This window comes from Aulonocara stuartgranti, assembly GCF_965226115.1.
Source record: "Aulonocara stuartgranti genome assembly, chromosome: 16".
In the NCBI taxonomy this organism is placed as follows: domain Eukaryota; kingdom Metazoa; phylum Chordata; class Actinopteri; order Cichliformes; family Cichlidae; genus Aulonocara; species Aulonocara stuartgranti.
The window spans coordinates 22,186,199-22,208,584 of NC_138952.1; the positions used below are offsets into that span (position 1 = coordinate 22,186,199).

General features: G+C 42.4%; 1 protein-coding gene across 8 annotated transcripts in view; it reads left to right on the plus strand.

Moving 5' to 3' along the window:
- mcf2lb (mcf.2 cell line derived transforming sequence-like b) overlaps nt 1–22,386 on the plus strand; it is a gene marked incomplete at its 5' end in the record, with an annotated part of 49,581 nt that overhangs the window by 2,230 nt on the left and 24,965 nt on the right. For 3 of the 8 annotated variants that reach the window (XM_082507288.1, XM_082507289.1, XM_082507291.1), the window contains 2 exons: nt 8,579–8,735; nt 21,518–21,601. In XM_082507288.1, coding sequence (XP_082363414.1) covers nt 8,579–8,735; nt 21,518–21,601 — 241 coding nt within the window. Of the gene's footprint in view, nt 1–7,209; nt 7,264–8,578; nt 8,736–12,427; nt 13,113–21,517; nt 21,602–22,386 lie in introns of those variants that run through there. The other 5 variants (XM_082507292.1, XM_082507293.1, XM_082507294.1 and 2 more) reach the window with 3 other exon arrangements.

Below are 22,386 nucleotides of genomic sequence, written 5' to 3' on the forward strand. Positions count from 1 at the left end.
TAAACCAAAATATTAGACACATCAAAACTTTGACCTGATGATGGTGCTAGAATACAGGTTAAAGGATCACCACGGTAATCATTCTAAGGGACGTGTGCGTGGGTCTTTGTGTAGGTGTGTGAGCCTTTATGGCAGTTTATTAAATACTTAGATGTTCACTCACAAAATCACAATTAAAGACACCTGTTGTTTTCGTACAGGAAGTCATGGGATCACTAGCTTCATGTGTAAACCATGAAATTTCATGGCAGTCCTTTTAACAATTGTGGAGGTTTTCTAGTACAATAACACTGATGAACCAATCCACAGCACCATGCTCAGTAATTTAATTGGCAGAACCATTAGTCAGTTAACTGAAAGGAAAACAGTAGGTTAACTACGAATATAATACTTAGAGCCATAATCACTGGAAACCTCTTTCTGACTTTCTAACTGGGCATTTGACCTACTTCCAGCTGATTTAAAAGGACACATCTAGTTCACTGAGTCACAGGTGTCGGCTTTTCCAGCAGGAATGTGTTCTTCTGCAGCTGGTGAAGCTTAGGGGGGCTGTTTCTTTATTTTTTATTTATCGTGCAGCACACGCATGCAAGCCAAGTGGAAGAGGCTTATTATATATTGCGTGGGGGAGTTTATGGCTTGGAAGGAGCTGACTCTCATGAACCTTTGCTTGAAAGCAGTCCATCTATCCCATGAGTATGGTTACATTTTGATAATGGTCATTTGTAACTGAGCAGATTTTTCACTGTTTCATTGATGGAACATTAACTCAACAAGGAGGTGTATAAATCAAATACTATATTGTGTCAGGTTCCTTTTTAAGCTAAAGGTCAATGGTTCATTCTGCCCTAAGTGGGCTATGCTGTTCATCCTTAAAGGCAGAGCAGGTGTATAACCAGATGGATCCAGCAGGCAACTATCAGCTTCCAGCTAGCCAGCCATGCTCAGAGAGATATAGTACCTAGGGATAGCAAGAGTGGTAGTAAAAGCATTCTAAATTTGTCTTTTGCTAGTTACAATTACTGTTTCATGTAAAACAAAATCTAATGTATCACTATATATATCCACCACTTTTATTACATTAGTCTTGATACAGCCTCTGCCACCACATCAGATCAATTGCTCTGGGCTCCTTTGATCAGCTCCATCACCTAGTGGGGGTGGGGGGTCATAGTTTGGTCCCGCCTTCACTGTTGTGATTGGTGTGGGGGTAGGGACAGGCTTAGGGCGTCGGGGGGTTCCCCGGAGGCATCTTCCTTGGGGGGCTCAACCCGGGGTAGCGGTCATGTCCGGTTAGGGGCTCTGTTGGCTCTCAGGTGACTGTTTCCTCGCGGCTGCGTGCAGCGGGGCTAGGGGAGGGTCTGTGCTGACGGACGTGGGTTACTGACCTGGTAGCCTGGCTGCCCCTGGGTGGGTCCGGGATGGGCGTGAGGTTCTGGGGGTGCTCTGTCTCTGGGCTGGGACCCGGACCGGGCCTCGGGGGCTTGGGTCCTGGTTGGTGTGTTGCCGGGGTTGTGGGCAGGTGGGTGCATGGGGGCCCAGCCCTGGAGCAGGGTGCCGCCGGTGCATCGAGCCACCTGGGGGGCTCTTCAACTGGTGGGGGAGATTGTCACATCTTGCAGGAGCTTTCCTCTCCTCAGGAGCTCCCTCTGCAGGAGGGGGAGATACAGGAGAGGTGGAGGAAGATCTCAGCCTGGGTGTTTATTGTCTTATGTAGTCTGGAAGATGAGTGGATGGTGGGGTGGGTGCAGTTTTCTCTGTGGTGGGGTTGGGTGGACTGTCCCGGGCTCTGTGGGGCCGGGCGGCGCTGCTGCACTGGGCCCCGGTCTGGATGGGCCTGGGCCCCCTTTCCCTGGCGGGTCGCGGAGTGTGGGGGTGCCTACTGGGGTCAGCGGGGGAGCTGGCCCCAGGGAGGGGTCACTTGCCCCTCCCTTCCTTCCCTCCCCATCTCCAGCTGCCTCCCTCTTCCCGCTCCACCACAACCACCCACACATGCAGGGCCTTGGAGTAGGGGTATGTCACCAGGGTGCAGAGGAGGCTACCCCCCCCCCCCCCCCCCCTCTGTCCCCTTCTGGCTGCCTCTGCCTCAATTTTATCCCACAACTTAGACATTCACATTACTCACACTCTCATTACACATACATATAGGATCTTGGGGGTGGGCACGATACACGGAGTCCAAAGTACCATCAGGGTGTACACCCCACCCCTGGCATCGTTGCCCACCTCTCAATTTTAAATACACGTAGACATTGAGGGCTAGCAGGAGGGACCATGCGCTTACCTGCTGCTCTCTGGCAGGTAGCTCCAAGCCCTCCTGGGTTTTAAATGCACCTTAAAACACACATGCATCAACACTACAATGAGCGGCTGGAGGGAGGTTTGGAGTCTTCTCTCACCCCCATTCTCTGCGACCTGCTGGAGCAGGGGGGCTAGGAGGAGGAGTTGGCCGTCCGACTGCGGTCTGGAGTGTGGAGCCTTCCTGCTGCTGCGGAGTCGGGGCGGTCTGCCTCCCCCCACCGCAGGGAAAAGGGAAACACCACCTGGGTCTGGGTGCAGTTCCCCCCTCCAGAGGCGGGGGCACCTAGACCCGGTTTGTAGAGTACGCTTGGGGAGTGTGATCGTGTGTACAACGTCTCTTTATGTCTGTCTCCACGTTGGTTGAGTGTGGAGTAAGTGCATATGAGAGCATGAGGGTGGGAATGGATGTTTGTATCTGTGTGTGCCTGTATGTCTGTGTCTATATGTCAGGTTGGGTGTCAGGCGCCACCTCTCTGGGGACATCTCAGGACCTCCAAGGTTTGGAGGCCTATCTCCCCCTACCACCACTTCCCCTGCCAGTGGCAGACCCCCTCAGACATCGGTGCGTTGGTGGTTCTTTGTGTCCGGGGATGGGCGTCCAGGTACACACCGGCTCACTCCTTGGCGGCCGCTTATCGGGGCCTGGAGCCTGGGGCTCGCTCGGGCCACTTCGGAGGTGGGGTGCCCCCGGCCTCTCGGCCTGGGGCTCGGTCACTCAGGCGCAGCTGGCTGCCGGCGGAGCTCACGGGCGCGTCACTGCAACTCCCCCTGGCTTCTGCTCCGCGGCTGCTGAGTGAGCCCTCATCTGGGACTCTCCTCAGCTCTTTCCGGGACAGTGGCGCAGCTGCCCCTCTGTTGGTCTTCCTTGGTCTCTTGTGTTCTGGGGGCCTCTGGATGTCTGGAGTTTTGATCTCCTCCACACCTGCTTCATGCCCTGGAGGACGGGGCTGTGGCCCCCCCACACCCTCTAGCAGATTATTACATGAAGGAACCTTTTAAAAAAAACAACAACAAGCGCGTCCATGCTCACAGGTGTACACACGGGTGATCACACCCACAAACTACACCCGTTTTGGCTCCTACCTCAAAGCACACTGTGTTCTGTTGATCTTATGTGCTGCACAATAATGTTTAACATTTAGTATTTACTGTCATATTCCCATATATCATTGTGATGTTGTTTATTCTATTACTCTTGTTCTCTTCTGCTTGCTTTCTTTTTTCTTTCTCAGCAGGTGACCCAGGTGATTGATATGTGCATTTTTTTTTCTCTGCCCGTTCTGTTGGTTTTTGTCTTTTGCCCTTCTCCCCCGTCCCTCTTCTCAGCTGTTTCTCTTTCCCTCTTTCTTTCTCCCCTTCTTTCCCCCAGTCAAGTCTGTCCCGTATTCAGTAAGTGAAAATAAAATAAACAATAAAAGGTGAATCAAATGGACCATTACGGCAAGGCTGGGATGGTCAGTTTGGTAAAGTAAATCCGTTGGGCATCTTTCTTTGCCTTTAGACAACAATTCTGAGGGCAAAAGAGCCAAACGGGACAGGCCAAAAAAAAAATAATAATAAATATATATATATATACACATATATACACACATATACACACATACACACACACACACACTCAACAAAAATATAAATGCAACACCTTTGTTACTGCTCCCATTCCCCATGGGATGGACGTAGAGACCTAAAATTCATTCCAGATACACAATATAACCATCCCTCCCAAACAGTGGTCACAAATCAGTCCAAATGTGTGGTAGTGGGCACATCTGCTATATTGAGATAATCCATCCCACCTCACAGGTGTGCCACATCAGGATGCTGATCTGACATCATGAGTAGTGCACAGGTGTACCTCAGACTGCCCACAACAAAAGGCCACCCTGGAATGTGCAGTTTTTGTCACGGCGGGGTGCGCCGATGTGTGTGGAAACAGGACCCAAAAGCAGATGATGACGAGTAGTTGAAAGTTTGAGCAGAAAAGTGATCCTTTATTAGATGACGGCAGGAGTAAACCAGGAAACCAAAGTAAACTGACAAAACACTAAGAAACAAAACACTAAACGGTACTGAGACCAAAACCTAAACTATGACTGTGATGGAAAATAACCAGCAAATACTATGACTAAGACTAATGATGAATAACAGATGAAAACCATAACTAAGACCGAGGTCAAAATAAACAGAACCAGGCTAGAACTAGGGCAGAATAAACAGACGACCCGACAATGGCATGAAGAAAACAAAAGGCTTAAATACAGACATGAGGTGATCAGGGGAAGTGGAAACATATGGGGAAACAGCTGACAGCCATAAACCTAATGACAGGACCAGGAGAGAAAAGCTAAATACAATTAACAGAGAACACATGACATTGTCAGAATAAAACAGGAAATACTAAAACTAAACATGACAACACAACTTAACAGACCTAATACGTGATGAATAAATACCAAACCCCAAAACATAGAAAACCCAGGAACAATAACCAATAACTGCCTAAACTAAAGGCAAAATAGGAAATAACACAAAAACTAATAACATATCAAAAAATACAAAGAAAACTCAGAGTGCTGGGTCGGAGACCCAGCCTGTGACAGTTTTTTGCGCTATTGGGGGTCTGGGGACCCAGAACCGGTCAGTATCTGGTGTGACCACCATTTGCCTCATGCAGTGCAACACATCGTCGCATGGAGTCTATCAGATTGTCAATTGTGGCCTGTGGAATGTTGGTCCACTCCACTTCAATGGCTGTGCGAGGTTGTTGGATATTCGTGGGAACTGGTACACGCTGTCGTATACGCCAGTCAAGCACATCCCGAACATGCTCAATGGGTGACATGTCCGGTGAGTATGCTGGCCATGCAAGAACTGGGACATTCTCAGCTGCCATCTGCCCTGAACAATGTGAACCATGATTCATCCGTGAAGCGCACACCTCTCCAACGTGCCAGACGCCATCGAATGTGAGCATTTGCCCACACAAGTCTGTTACGGCGACGAGCTGGAGTCAGGTCAAGACCCCGATGAGGACGACGGGCATGCAGTTGAGCGTCCCTGAGACGGTTTCTGACAGTTTGTGCAGAAATTGTTTTGTTGTGCAAACCAATTGTTCCAGCAGCTGTCTGGGTGGCTGGTCTCAGACGATCTTGGAGGTGAACCTGCTGGATGTGGAGGTCCTGGGCTGGTGTGGTTACACGAGGTCTGCGGTTGTGAGGCCGGTTGGATGTGCTGCCATATTCTCTGAAACGCCTGTGGAGACGGCTTATGGTTGAGAAATGAACATTCAATGCACGGGCGACAGATCTGGTTGACATTCCTGCTGTCAGCATGCCAATTGCACGCTCCCTCATTGCTTGTGGCATCTGTGGCATTTTGTTGTGAGACAAAACTGCACATTCCAGGGTGGCCTTTTGTTGTGGGCAGTCTGAGGTACACCTGAGCACTACTCATGATGTCAGATCAGCATCCTGATGTGGCACACCTGTGAGGTGGGATGGATTATCTCAATATAGCAGATGTGCCCACTACCACACATTTGGACTGATTTGTGACCACTGTTTGGGAGGGATGGTTATATTGTGTATCTGGAATGAATTTTAGGTCTCTACGTCCATCCCATGGGGAATGGGAGCAGTAACAAAGGTGTTGCGTTTATATTTTTGTTGAGTGTATATATATATATATATCCACCACTTTGGGATACACTGAAACATTTACTAAATGAGACCATTTTGAACAAAAGTTTCAGTCTGGACGACTGTAGTGTAGAGAAGATTTCAATCTGCAGTGGTTTATATTTAGCAGTGTGGCTGTGTCCTGTGACCTTCCTCTAATGTACATGAAACCCCAGAGGCAGGGACAGAAGCAGTAAGACCTTGACAAAGAATAGAGCATCAGTATAACTTTGATTAAATAGAGAAGAAATCATGAAAGGTGGACCTGAGGTGAAGATGGTGATATGCTGCAACTGCAGTCAGACTTAAAAAGTAGGCCCTATATAGGATTTGTCATTTGTGTAGAAGGGTATCAGCTAAGCCATCAGCTGATCAGCTTGGACTGCAGCTGAGCTTGACTTTGAGAAAATGCAATGCTCGATTTGAGGTCCCCAGACGATGAATCCTAATGGCTTTGGTGATCCCCGGTCAAAGTGTGTGGAGCACAGAAGAAAGCACCATTATTAATAAGTGTGCATTTGTGGTTTTTAGTTAAATGCCCTGACAACTTTTGGAGTTTTTTTCATGACTGTAGACTCTTTACTTATTTGTGCTCTTTGCAGGTTTTACCACATTGGGTTATTGCTTTGGTCTGTATGAAGGAGAGGAAATTTAAGTTGTCAGTTCATCAGTTCATTCCCTGAAGCTCAAGCACACTTGGGTTATCTTTGTCTGATATTAAAATGTATTTAATCTAAAATATGTTAACTGTGAGAAATAAAAAAATAAAAAATAAAAAAACAGGAAGAGAGAGAAAATAAGTTTTCACAGCACTGTATGTAAGTATGTGCCCAAACACCAAAAGGGTAATAGAAAGTTAAGTATAGGAGGTGGAATATGTCATAAATGGGGGATAAGACATGATTAATAAGAAGACAGGGATGGAGGGATGAGGTGGAGATTAGGGCTGAATGTCTGTGATGGCCAAACCCTTGTCCACACTCTGAAGTCAGTAACTCTTGTATTTTCATTTCTTCATTTGAACATAGTAACACACTTTAGTTTCCAATAACTTTATTGATTGGTTTGGATACATCTGTTCTATTTGTGAGCGCGCACATTTAGTTTACTTATGTATTCATATCACTTCATTACTTTGATTTTTGACTAACCTTTTTCTTTTTATTTCTTACCTGCCATCATCCCTGGGAGTTCCTGGACAAAAGATGGTAGCCAGGGTTTGAAACCACTAAATGCAAAAAGGGATAATTGGACCACACCGCCACTTCCTACTGAAGGGGAGAATGTGTGTTTTCTTTCATTTAAAAACAAAGTGTTTGTATTAAATTAAATATTTGAGTTTAGGGTTTAATGGTTTTGATTTTCTTCTTTAGTGTTTAGTTTATTAACAAACTAGATTGTACTGCATTGTGTTGTGATTTATGATTGTGTTTGTTTGTTACCCCCTCAGTCATTTGGTTTGTTGTTTGCAGTCGTTGCCTGAGTTCAGTTTTGTTTCTTTGACCTCTTTTATGAGCTCAACATTTATTACTTTTGTAAATATAATTTTGGGGGGTTAAATAAATGAAAACCATATTTTTTTAATAATTCCTGGGACGACTCCTGTTTTTCAACTCGGTCCATCACAATGTCACTGAATAGCAAGCTGAAGTTGTGTGTCCCATCCGCTGTAGGTGCCTCATTGGTATGTGAGAGAGTGCATCTCCCCTCTCATCTCTATTCTAAGCCTATAAAGTGCAAGCTGCCTTTTTGCTTGCCAGCCAAACACTCACACAAAACCCACAAATAAACCCAAGCCTGCCAATAAGCAACCTCCTCTCCACTGGGTTTGCTCCTCCTCGGTTTCAGGCAACATAGTAACAAGAAACTTTTTAACTGTTGCCATAAAGTTTATGGGGTTTTTTCTTGTTTTTTTTGCTGGGTTTTTTGTTTTTTAAGTCTTACAGGTGATTGGCTTTAGCGCAGTAGTTTTTTGCACTGTGAATTTAATGCATGGAGGAATCCTGTGAGATAGAGGGAAAGAAAGGGTAGATTAGTTCAGGAGCAGAGGAGTATAATTAGCCTAAACAGCAGAAGGGGATTTATGCTCTGCCGGCTGCCCTCTGCTTCTGCTGCCTTCCACCCTCCTCCCCTCTTGTCCTTCCTTGGAAAGCATTGCTTCTCTCAGTTGTCAATAGTTCCACTGACGATGTGTGTGTGTACTAGGGGTCTGTGTGCGAATGTGTGTGAAGGGACCTGGGCTTGTTCTCACCTCTAGTGTGAGCAGTGTTTGTTTCAGAGTTTATGCAGACAGTGACTCAGCTGTTTGTGATTCTGCAAGCTTTGCACTGCGCTTGCCTTGAGTCCTCAATGTGGCTCTGCAGAGGACAGTAGGCTTATCTTATATGTAGCCACTGCAAACATCTACGCACAGGAACACGTGTGAGAGCATCTCTTTGTAATCCTGAGTAACCTGGCACATTAAAAGAAGGATCCTTCCCATGTCAGCATTTGGGAATTATGCTTTGGAGTCTGTCAAAGCTTTAAAAAGTGCAGCGAGGGGTCTCTCTCTCTGGATGACAAAGTTTGTTTTAGAGGGGTGAGACCAGCAGCCAGCTCTAATGTCTCTCCATGAGTTTCTTCGGGAGGGCGGTGAGGCATCGTTCCGGATCATGAACCGCCTCAGTCATCTTATGCAGAACTTGGAATTCTCTGGACTGGGCTCGGCTTTCCCTTTCAGCCCTGCCAGCCGCAAGAACTCCTGGAGAGCCTGGGATGGTAGGACTGAGAAAAAAGAGTGTATTCTGTGTGAGAGTGAGTGTGCATGTGTGCACGTATACTCGCAACTTTTTGTGCCTGTGTGTGTATTTGCGCATAATATATTTTTCATTGAAGCTCTGGCTAGAGTATGTAGGGCATCGCGCCCAGAGACTCACATACAGTGTTTCCTGTGGGCTTCCCTTGCCCCCACCCCCTCTGCTGGGCTGTTTCTGTGTCTTGATGTGTATAACATTTTGTGTGTGAGTGCATGACTGCGCAGCTTAATCAGCTGCTTCAGTATCCAACATGCACATCTCGGCAGCTGCACTGACATTTTTCCATAGAAGCAGTGAAAAATTCTTCAGCAGATGCAGAAACTGCAGCACAGAGCAGCAGAAGAGCTGGTGCAAAGGAATGCTGATTAAAGCTGCTGAGCTAACAGTTTGGTGTCGTCTCAGCCAGATTGTTGCCACTTTTACTAACACACAGCAAGAAAAGAAATGGTGAAGAAAACCAAGAAGAGTGTTTCTCAGTGGGATAGTGGGATGCCAATGGTCCCGCTTAAGCCATGTGAGTCAGGGGTCTTTTTTCAGCGTTTTTCTTTATCTGGGACATATAGAAAGCAGCTGTTTTCAGCGATTCTCCTGCTGACTGTCTATATAAATATTTTAAAACCTTTTGTAGTCTTCATATTCTTGTTTCTCATGTTTCTCTTTGTGATTTTGTTAGATATTCATGCAGTGCTTGCTGTAGGTTTTACTTCTACATATACAATTTGTGCATATACTTTATGCACAATGTGCATGATCTGAACACACAGTATGTGCATTTTTGTCTGTACCTGAAGCTATGAGATTTCGGAGGAAGGTTTTCATTTCCTGTCCTCCCAGCTCTGTTTAAGTCATTAGCCATGAGGAGAATTTGAGAGAGGGATTTCTGTTTTTTAGATGTTATGTTTTGTAGACTGAGACTATTAACTCTGACACCATGGAAAATTCTCAGGAGAAAAGATTAGCAAATATTTTGGTGTAGTAGTTTTGTGTGATTTCTTGCATTTGCAAGTAACTCATAGTCTTCCAGTTCTTCGCTCTTCTTGTTGATCAAAGTGATTTTTGCACAGTTGTCGCAGCCTTTATAATAACATTTGTAGACAGTGAAACTGTATAAAGAAGTATGCTAATCGGCCACTTTATAAGAACTGCTCATTGATGCAAATATTTAATCTATGTGCCTACATGTGCAGAGTTGGCAGCATTTAGACATGTAGACTTGATCAAGATGACCTGCTAAAATTCAAACTGAGCATTAGAATACATACACCAGTTAGTTTACATCAGAATGAAATTTCAATGCATTTACTCGCCATCACATTGCACAATCTCAATAATAAATTAATCTAAAGGTATAAAATATAAAAATATAATCTAGGATATGTGCACATAATAATATAAGAGAAATGAGTCCATATACATTATTATTGGTAAAACTTTACAGAATATTAACAATGGAGCAGAAAACCAGAGTAAATCATTATTCCAGGCTGTCATGATCCAAGCAGCCAGGAACACACAGGCACAAATATAATCTTCAAAAAATGGGTTTATTATACCCCCAAAAAGGACAAGATGATTACAAAAATTCAAAATAACAAAAAATAAAGTTTTTAAGAACCAAGTGGGCCCATAAAAGAGGTTAACTTAACAGACTGCTACTCAAAACTCACTTAACAAAAACATAACTCAACAAACTGACCTGCCCAAATGAGAAACAGCTCCAGTTATATAGCAAATGAATAAACCATTATATACACCAAAGGTGAAAACTAAAGAGATAACAGATAACCATCATTCAAGAAGAACCCCATTCCCCCTGCATGATCACAATAGATGGTCCAGTCCACTTTATTGGCTTCTGCATTTAAACCAGCTCCACCCTCAGCCTCCTCTTTCAGCCAAACCAGGAAGGACTGGAGCGGAGGTCAGGTAACTCAGAAAGAGTAGAAATATAATCAATATAACATACCTATATAAAATAACAAACAATGCAAAGCAAAGTCTATGCCAACATTTGGGCTATAGCTTAGTGCTGTCATGCATTACAGGTAAACTCAAAATATCAAATTAGTTAACTTATGATCACAGAAACTTTAGAGCATAACGTAAACATAAGACAAAAGACCAAATGAATATTACCTAAGTATCTCAGTTGTGTGGTTGCATGCATCCATCACACAGGCATTAAATTGCCCTGTTCTAAATATACAGATGTGAAACGTTTAAAGAAATTTGCCTTGTGCAAAAAATAAGGAAGAAAGTAGCCAAAAAGGCTGGTCCAAGTGTTTCAGAAACTACTGATTTACTGGGATTCTTCCATAAAATCATCTCTAGGGAATGATCCAAAAGAAAGGAAATATGCAGAGAGCAGCAGTTCTCTGTGTGAAAATGCTGTGTTGATCTCAGAAGAGCATCTCTGAACATGTCAAACCTTAATGCAGATGGACTACAACAGAAGACCACGCTAGGGGCTATTCCTCTCAGCTAAGAACAGGAAGCCGAGGTTACAGTCTGCATGGGCTCACAAAAAGTTGAGCCTTTTTCGAGCAGAAAGGAGGGGAGAGAGAGCAAGGAAGGACATGCAAAGGGCCACATCTTCTGATGGCTGCTCCCAGAAGGTTAACCTACTATCTCACAAATCATCTCAAACTGCTTCCTTGAACATGACAGTGAGTTCAGTTTACTCAAGGGGTATCCACAGTCACCAGATCTCAGCCCAGTAGAACACCTGTGTGATGTGGTGGAAACAAAGATTTACCCAAAATGGGGGTTGTGTGTGTGTGTGTGTGTGTGTGTTAACCATTTTATGCAGCGTGTTTTCATTTATTCGACTGACTCTGTAAGCTGATTTGATGGACTGTGCCTTGTTTGACTATCTTGCTCACTTTAAGCTGCATAGTTTTCCAGTCTAGTGGCTTTAGCTTTGAACTTATAAAGTTTATGGCACTGATAACCTGCATGCCCTTGGTCATAAAGCAAATGCCCACGTTAAACACACAAACACACCGATGCAGAGGCAAGCTGCACACACTTTACACAGGTATATGTTCCCCAAGCCATTTAGCACTACTGCATCTTCGTTTAATAGATATTGGCTGAATTAGGAGACAAAGAATCAAGTCTATTAGCCTTTTTTTAACTGAAATGTATCTTTTGAACAACTCACTGTAATGGAATCTAAATTGCCACTTTGTATTAAGAGACAGCGTCTTTCTTTGAGAGGTCTCCTTAGAATTAAGTCTTTCAGTAAGTTTGTAAGAATGGGGTCTTTTGAGCGGAGTAAACAAGAATAGAGGCTTTGAATGGATCGAGTCAGTGAATGGTTAAATGGGGATGTCTTTGAATGGGTTGGTCAGAATGGAGGCTTTGTATTTTTAGTCCACATTTCCTGAGATAAGGCAGACGCGGATCGCGAGTTTTGTTGCCATAGGTAAATGAGCAGTGGAAGCTGCAGTACCTTTAATAACCAAAGTGACGCACAGCAGCTTAATGTAGAACCTATTTCCCTATTCTTGATTAGTCATGAAGAGGCATGACTACTTCCTTTTTATTGGTCAGACTGTCAGCTATGTAAAGTTGGAGGCTTTTTAGCTAGTTAGATAACTGTCCTCTTAGGGGAGGTATAAAGGTAGTTGGACCAGGAGAGAGGGTGGGGTCTAGCAGTACACTGTAGCTTTTGTATACAGGGAAGGTAACCTGAGGTTGCAATAGGAAGTCCTCTCAGTTACTGCGTCTGTGGGCTGTAGAGCACCTGCAGCCTGACCAAGAGGTTAAATGTAGTGTCTGGCGAAAGGTAGAGTCAGGATGAGAGGGAAATTGTTGTTGTGATATTGTTTGTGAAGTTACATGGAAGAAATGCTGGAGAAAAGAAGTGAAGGAGACATAGACTGGGACAGGAAGATGGGAAGAGAGGAGATAGCAGATTTGGGCTCCTTGATGGATGCAGACATCGAGGTTGAGCTAGATCCTGGGTTTTGCTTGGAAATGGACTCAGAGGTGACTCTAGCTGGACAGGTGAGTCCAGGCTCACAGGAGTGCTCTGACAGTGAGGAAGTGGACTGGTGTGTAATTAAAGGACACACAGATTCTCTGGTTGTGGTTGAAGACATGAAAGAGGGAAGGGCAGCTGAGATTGAGGCGTATTACACGTCAAAGGAGATTGGAGAGACTGATGAAAATGCAAACATAGATATGGAAGATCAGAGGAGCAAAGAGGAAATGGTAGAGGAAGTATTGGATGCATTTTTGGGGCCAAGGGAGGAAATTGGGGTTCATGTCCGGCTCACTATTGAGGAGGTGGAAAGTTACTACAGATTTTCTTGCCGTTGCAACTGGTTATGTGGTAAGTTATACCTATTCATTCTTCATCCTCTTTCTTTTTTATTGTTGTATTACATTAACAGCAGTTTAAGTAATGGCTCTCATATCTTCAAGGGGGTATCTTGTAATCATTAAGACATGATATTTTCATTCTTGAACTTTCAAATAATTCTTATTTTTCTTATACTGTGTGTTTGTGCAGGCCTCAGTTCATCCATGGTCTGAGAAAGTAGTTCCTCTCCCTTCTTTTTCTTCTGGAGTGTCACCTTTGATAAGAAAAGAAAGGCTAATATTTAGTTCTCTCTAAAAAAAAAAATACCAGAGGTTCAGAGAGCATGACAGCACTGAATTTGGACAAGGGCCAGAAATGACTGACATCACAATGTAAACCCAGTAAATCATTTGACCAAAGAAATCGCGATTAGGTGCTGAGCCACCACAAGCAGCAACAGTGCAAGCTGACAGAGATATTTGAAGATTCTGTAAATCTTCTGAAGGGATTGAACCATACTACTATTCAATTTTCTATGCATCCAGCTTTCTGCCATTTATGTCCAGACACCACTTCAAACTAACCAGTTTGCATATGCCCACAAAAAAAGTCGTTTTGGAGTAAACGGGAGCCCAAATCACATCACCTGGCTGCTTTTGAAGTGGAGGAACGACAGCTTTTCATCCTTTTTCTAAGACCTTCAGCTGAAGCTCTGTTGCTACTATCATTTTCTTTTGTTCACTACCTACATAGCCAAGGGCGAGGGTAGGAACATAGATCGACCAGTAGATTGACAGCGTAGCTTTCACATTCAGGTCTCTCTTCTCCACATCAGACCAGGTGCAGCTTCTGCATCACTGCAGACGCTGCACCAATCCATCTGTCAGTCTCCTGTTCCACTCTTTCCTTGCTTATGAACAAAATCCGATATACTCAAAGAGCAATTTATTTGCTTTTTTATACTAATAAACTTAGTGACCTCTTGTATCTTATTAATGGGAATGCTGTATAGGAACCCAAACCCAGTAGGATGGAAATGCTTCATTCTAACATGAAGTCTCAGTTTGCAGTGAATTGCAGCAAACATTTCTCCAGTGGGGACAAGTGAGCCTATATCAGCAAAACTATAACAGCAAAATGTTCCAAAAAACCATCAAGTCCCTTCACTGTAAGTCACAATGAGATAAGATAGGGGTTTTTTGTTTTGTTCTTTTTCCAGGGGTAAATATCACCCCTTGCATTCCTCCAACCATTTGCTTTATCTCTGCTACTCCTCCTCCTTCATGACCCCTTAAGCACCTTATTCCCTCTTGTTGCCCACCCAGACCCCCACTGCTCCGCTTCCTGCCCCTTCCTGATCCCAACTGTTAATTATTTAAATGTTATATTTCTTGAGTACATTACTATAAGATCACATTGAGGGAGTGGGTCAAGTAAACAGCTCTGGTGAATGAAGCAATTTCTTAACCATATAAATTAACAAGAAAATAGGCAGTTTGTTTTGTTGCATGTGCGTGTGTGTGTCAGTCACGTGGGCCTGTCAATCCAGGATTTCTTTCCTCTCGTCTACTCCTGCTTAATCTGTGTCAGTAGTGGCAGGCAGTCCAGGTGTGTCACTGTGACCCACTAAAGTTTGACCAGTTGCCCACAAACGTGTACGTGAGTGGTCGCTAATCCCAGTCGTTAAGCTTTCTAAAGAACATTAGCGCCTCACCCAGCAGGTGGTATGTGATTGTGTGTCTGTATGTGAGTATACAGGGAATGTTGAAATTGCTTGAAAATTATTTAGAGGGAATATTTTTTGTAACAGACATAGTTACTGTATCACTAAAGATCAGAATGCTCTAATAATAGCATCTCGGTCATCTTAATGTAAAGAGTGCTCTTTTACACGTACATCTTTGTCTCGCTTTAGGTTGTTTTGACACCACAGATACTCTGAGGAGAGAAAATACAAAGAAAGACAGACTGGAAAAAAAAAAAGTCATAGTTTCAGTGTCTTGTAGTATCTGATACTGTTTCAATTCACAGCCAGAGGGGCTTTTAGCATTGTGCATGTGGCAATAGTTTATGCAAGCATGTGAGAAAATTACGATTTGTAGAGTAAGGGCTATAGGAGATACAATTGGTGTGAAGACTCTAATAAAAATGTGTAATAATAATAATGCATAATAGAAAGTAACCATGCATAAGGTTATGTTAACAAATCAAAACAAAAAAGCTGTTAAAAAGGAGCCAGATCGGATATTCAGGGGGAGACTTTTCGGTAACCGAATAGCCCCTTTCTCTAAACAGTGCAGCTATTGCTGGCCTGGGTCGGGGCCGGCGTTTGATTTGATCTGCGTGGGAGATTCTGGGTGCAAGGTGTGGTTGGGCAGGTCAGAAAGTGGAAACTCTTGGAGGTTTCTGTGTGAACTTGAGCACATTAGAAGCTTGCGAGCACCTGTGAGAGCTTTCCAGATGGCTAGCCTCATGCAGCTTTGTGTCCAATGACCTCAGGCACTGCTGGCCATTATCGACGTAACACTGCTTTACCAAGTTACGAACATCAGATATGGTCATTTATCTGAGCCTATATCCACTTGCTTGGTTTCTTTTATTAAAAAGCCATTTGTGGGCGACACCCTTGCTTGAGGTTAATTTGAGAGAAAAGAGGAAAAGAGTTTTTGTTCCGATTAACATCTGTAGGGGTCAGTCAGTAGAGAACCTTTATTATCGCTTGGCCTTAAAAGCGTTGAAGGGACAAAACTAAGTCAGTTCAAAGAAAAGAGGATTTTTACTAAAACAAACTGAGGTTCAATCAGTCAGTATGTGATCAGTATGGTCTGCACACCTACATTTAGGAGGGTAATGTACAATAAATTTGTCCAAGCTTAGTGCTACAGAAACATGTAGTGAAGGAGATTATGAGTCCGATTATTTGACTGATGATGGGGACTGGGTCAGGTTTTTGCTTTTGAAATGTACACTTTACTGAACTTCGGACACATGCGTCAGTCTGGATGTGGCAGATTAGTGTAATCTTGGAGTCCACCTCAGAGGTCTCCAGCTGTCATGCAAGATTTAAAACCACCTGCTACAGTAAACAGAGGCTGTACAGGACCACGTGTGATAGGCTTCACAGAGGTCATGCCATTGAGGTGCACTCCCTTTATTGCTAATTTGGTTTCTTACACATAAGGTGGCTATAAAAACAATGCTGAAAGCCTATTTTCTTGGCCGCTTTGTTACTGATTGATTTCTTAAATGACTTTTTTTCGAGTTTGTTTAATGCTGCTTTCTCCTAACTCCTCTTAACAGCTTGGAAGAAGGCCAGTGTGTATCAAAAATCTTAACATCTGAAAATTACTGACGGCATTGATATGTTTACTTTTTGCTAGATCACAGTTATAGTCAAACACAATATGATTAAGCCAATATCACTCTACGCAATCATTCATAGTACAAAACATTTTGAAAATCTGGTGAAGAGCAGTTCTTGGTGTTTGAAATGTCACATTATCTTTCATTGTTGGGCTGTTTTAAACTGACCACGTGTTCTTTTCTTGGCTTGCATGTGCCTTGCATTTTTAGTTTATACACAGAACTTTAAAAAGATGCATGCACTGTGACCCTTTAGTGGGTCACAGTGACACATCAGTTCTATCCCTGTGTTAAAAATTTACATCAACAGCCCATTATAACATAGGTGTTCGTAACTAGAACCCAGGATTTTAATGTACTGTTGTGGCTGTGTCTGTGACCCAGAATTTTGTTTATTTTTGCATTTGTGATTTATTATGTTATATTGAAAGGATGTTAAGATCTAGGATTATCATGTGTTTGCCTTGAGTTTCGTTTCGTTTATGTTTCTCCTAAGTCTTCTGTGTTACTCTCATGAATTTCTTGTCTGTGTGCTTCATGTTGTCTAGCCGGTGTTATGTCACATGTTTCACGTTTTGTTTTTTCCTGTTTGTCTTGTGTTTCTTTGTTCAGTGTGTTTAATTTTACTCCTCCCTGTAACGTCACTATGTTCATTTGTGTCAGCTGTTTCCCCATGTGTTTCCACTTCCCCTGATCACCTCCTGGATGTATTTAAGTCCACTGTCTTTCTTTGTTCAGCGTCAAGTCGTCGGTGTTAATTCCTTCTGCGTCACGTCAGGTTAAGAGTTTTTCATGATTCTGCTCAGTTCATGTTTTTTCATCATAGTTATTTGCATGTTCCTGCTCAGAGTCATGTTCCTGTCTGTAGTCATAGTTATTATAGTTTAATCATAATAACCACAGTGTAGTTTCCCGAGTTTAGGTTTTAGTTCAGTTTTTGCCCTTATTTGCCTTTTGTATTCAGGTTTAATCAGCCTGAATAAACGGCTCGCTTTTTGTTTGAAATGCAGTTTCATCTCTTTTTCACGCTACACGCCGTCGGCTCCCCCTGGCTGTGACAATCTTTTGGGGGCAATTGTAACAGTTTATTGTTATTGTTTTCTTTAAAAGGACATATTCCACTACACTATGAAAAAGCATATTTTGTGTAAAATAGTGGGGGGGGGTTTAATGTGTTACATGTCTTACATATGGACAGGAGAAAAAGAAAGCAACAGTTTGCAGGTATATTCATGACATATACAGGTGAAGCATGTGAGAAATAAATAAATACATGTCATCCATTTATTTCGGGTGCTTTTAAACTAATATATCAACATGTTTACATGATCTTATTATGTTATTTTATCAAGATCTGTTATGCCATCTGCCATATCTGTTGTCAATACTAACATGAAATACGTTAGAAACTTGTTTCATCAAAGCATTATCATACATTTAAGTCACCTGTACTTGTATTTAGTATGTTGACTTAAAATCGAATTACCATTAGAATAGCTTCCAGGTTTTTCAAGTCTTTGTAGGCTTTGGCACATCCTGCAGTACCCAACATTTAAACAAATTTTAAAGTATTTAAGCTATATCATTAGATACAATTGCAGCAATGTGATTACCTGAAAGATTGCTTCTTTTTGAGATATAGTGGCATGATGACTTTTTATATAATAATAATGGATTGCATTTATATAGCGCTTTACAAGTCCACTATTCATTCACACACTGGTGGAGGCAAGCCACAGCTGCCCTGGGGCAGACTGACAGAAGCAAGGTTGCCATATCGCGCCATCGGCCCCTCTGGCCGTCACCAGTAGGTGAAGTGTCTTGCCCAGGGACACAACGACCGAGACTGTCCGAGCCGGGGCTCGAACCGGCAACCTTCCGATCACAAGATAAACTCCCAACTCTTGAGCCACGATCGCACCGATCATGTTTGTACACACCAAGGGAGCCATTTATAACAGTCTGACTTCCTGGATTAAAAAGAATATTGCAGTCTTGTCCTTATTAGTAAAAAAGGAAACACCTATTGTACTGCTAGTTAGTGTACATATATATGTTCCTTTTCTCAATAAATGTTACAATAGTCCTCGGGCTTCCCTGCCAACAGCTGGGAGCAAAACAGATTCAAAGGACAGACGAAGACTGCACATTTAAATGAGTCTTATCACTAAACAGTGTATGTGTGTGTGTTGCTTTGTTTGAAAAGGGAAGAGAGTGACATGTTTTTGTTTCCCACTACACTAACTCTCTGATAATGATGGTGGTAATACCCAAAGGCCAAGTAACCTGATATGACCTGTTGTCAAACAAAGAGTGACACTAAGACTTTGGTTTGTTTAAGCTACACTAAGACAAGTGTTTGCATAAAGGGAGGGTGTTAGTCACCTAAAATGCACAGCAAAGAAGGGAACACTATGGTTAACAATGAGGATTACTGTATGATGGACTGAAAGCACCAGGTCATATCTTGTCTATGCTTTGTTCTGGCGAATATCATGGACACAGGTATGGTTCTGGGGACAGACTCTATTCGTCTGACTTTTCTGTATATTTCTCTATACATTGGGTTTCTTCTGAATGTTTCGTGTGTGCATGTAGAGTCTAGAGTCTAATGTTTGTCAGCTTACCAAGTCTTGAGTTTGCTAGGATGAGCTTAACAAACCATTTAATTTACCGTTATGTTGTCTCTCTTAAGTTCTAATAATTTCCATGCGTATATTTTTTAGGCACCCCCTTCCTTATGTATGTTTATGGATGGACTCTTGCTATAGATATCAAAAGAAGCATAACAGCTTGCAGTATAGCCACAACATTAAAACCAATGATCGATTGCAGATATAGCGCATCAGACCAGTGGCAGTCTCCAGTCAGGACACTGCCACATCACAAAATAAAGAAGAGCCTGGGCTTGCAGACTTTACAGATCCCAACGCAGTCAAGCAACCAGGAGGTGTGCCAGAGCAAGCCCGATCCACAGAGGCCCCACTAATGTCCTTTTCAAAGAAAAGATCATAATGATGAGGGAATAAAATAATACTTTTGATACAGTGAAACAATAACATGTGAATCCAGTGTGAATTATGTGCTTTAGGAAAATGAAGCAAACAAAGTCAGACTGATACCAAAAGTCAATATTGCTCTTCAGTCTTATCTTAAGCAGTATGTCTGTGTTCACATCCATATTTACAGGAAACTCCCCTCCTAGAAACTTGATGGCACAAATAAATGTTCTTTCTCTCTTTTGGCTCAATATAATACAGATTTCTGTTCCTGGATAGCTTGGTGAACATGAATGTTTCTGTAGGAACTAAATAGAGTGGTGCTTCAGATTTGCCCATGTTCTGTTTTTAAATTAAATTATTAGGTCTCATTATGGACCTTAAATCCATGGCTCAAAAGAACCTGATGTAAAAGATGCCAGAACGCTGCTGCAAGAGAAAGAAAACCCAGAAACAACCACACATCTGATTCAAGCTTCTTCCCCAAATTAATCGAACCACAACTGAAAAAAGGATTGCCACTAACTTTCTACTCAACTCATAATTAATAAATAATAAACACAACTGCAAAAGTAACACAGGAATAATGCCTGTGCTGATGGAGGTGAGGGAGCAGAAGCTCCAGCTTCTTGGGTTTTATATGAGCGAAGGTGAAACTTCTGCAGCCAATCAGCACTAGGAATAAATCTGAAGCTTAAATGTAACTGTAGAAAGTTAATGACAGGATGACAGATGTACTGGTACACTGGGGCAAGTGTAACACTTATATTATTGAGCTCGTCACATAAAACACATCTCAGCATAAATAATTAAATACCAAACTGTAATAGCAAATGGCACAGAGTTCATTACAGCAGTGCCACATTTTCTCTGCTTGTTTTCCCTGCTCAAAACCAATAAAAAACTTTTTTTAAATAAAACACAACAAAGCTCACAGAGCTTGTTTAGATCTTTGATATAGAAACATGTGAATGATATGTATGGATTACAGTAGAGTACTGCTTTTTTATGGATGCTGTGGAGGTGGCTTAGTTTACATGTCTTAACAGTGGGAGTGAGTGATGTTCATTTTTTTTATTGTATGTATATAATGTATGACTATCAGTTTCAAGTTGAGCTCTGGGCAGTTGTTATTGTATAGTTTCCATTGCATATAAAATACCAGGCAGTCATAACCCCTACAGCATTCACCGCAGTAGTCCAAATCAGCTGTGAGTGTTGCTAGAGTTTTGCCCTCTTCATCACAGCAGCCTGTGCCAACATCAGTAAGTGACCCTGCCACTTCAGCCAGAGTCTTAATTCATGATTGCCCAGTCCTAACTGGTGCACCAAAGTAAGTTTCCCTGTTGAGCCCCTTCTGCTTCAAATCATTGAGAAGTGTTGAAAAGAACACCGAAACTCTTATGTGATGCAACCAGAATAGTTCAGCAGAAAGTAACATGTTAATTTAAGAGTTGATTACTCAAACTGTAGTGAGAGGCCAACCGAGGACATAAAGTATGTTTTTAGTCCCTTTTAATACATATTCATGAGGGTTAAAAGCTCAGAAACTGGAATCTGTAAAGCTTTTTCAATATGTATTTAATCTGTTTCTCTGTGCTTTGTGGTGAAGATTATTTTGGAAAGTTGTCTGTTGCGTGATTAAAATCTCCTTCCACTTCTGCATATTATGTTACAGCTTGTCTAGCCTACAAGGCTCCCTAACCTCTAGTTTGATCCCCAGTATAATTACAATCTCTATCTCCAACTGGGGGAATGACCTTTAATCTGATTAATTTAATCTGTATGAGGCGAGCACATGGGCAGATCAAGAACTGTTGACAAAGCCTGTTAACATATCAGTACTGTTTGTTTACAGCAAAAGTAACCTGCGTTTTGGTGAAATGAAGTATATATGAAAATGCACCACAATATACTGTTTTATTAATGAATTATGTGTAGAGATGGTAGACATATTTTTAGAACCATGACAGTCTAAACAATCCTCAAATTAATCTGTCAGACTTTGCTAAACTTTGTGTATTCGGTTCAGATGTATTGCTACTTATAATTTTGTAACTTTTTTTTCTCCAGATGAGATCATGCAGCTGGACAGCTGTCCTCTCCGCGCTGCTGACATCACTCCTGACCTGCAAAAGAAGTTTGCCTTCCTTTCAGGTCAAATTGCCATGTCTTTTTTTTTGTCTTCCTTTTTGTTTTGTCTGTCTGCTTCACCGGATCTGGGTTCTTTGTCATTTTGTTTGCTATTTTTCAATGATCAGCACTCCTCTTAAATTTTTCATAATTCAGCTGAACAGGACAGCTTTAATTTGCCATTCAAATTTCCCCTCTATCGGTTTCCTCTTCACGGTTTATCACGTTACGGCCCATGCTTCATTGATACTGTTACCTGGAATTTTTGGACTTACCGCCTCTGCATGTTAGATGTTTTCACCTCCAAAAAAGTGTATTTTTAGCATCATTTTAAAGACATTTCAAGCTACAGCAAGTCCTACAGTGACAAAAATCCTGTCCAAGAGGCGACCTTGTGGCTGTGGCAGAATTGAGAAAACATTTTGCAGACAAAGATCTAAGCAGACGTTGAAACCATGACCATGCACTTGCTGTTGCTATAGTGATGAGGGAAGGAAAAGGCAGAGATTTATATTCTAGTCATGAGTGCTGACAGAGCAGCTGTTTCACACAGGGACAGGCATGCGCGTGCGTGCGTGCGTGCGCGTGGTGAGACTGTTGTTGTCAACGTTATTCACTGTGTGCAAACACTGAAGCATCCCTCTGTCTCATATCATTTTATTATTTTACTATCCTTCCATCTTTAATTGTTATATAATCTTTTGTCATCATCTTATTGAGAGTGAGAACACTCGAATATTTCTTTTTTGTCATTATTTCATGTAAATGATCTCTGAGTCTCAAAGTCTCAAACCTGAGGCAACATTTAA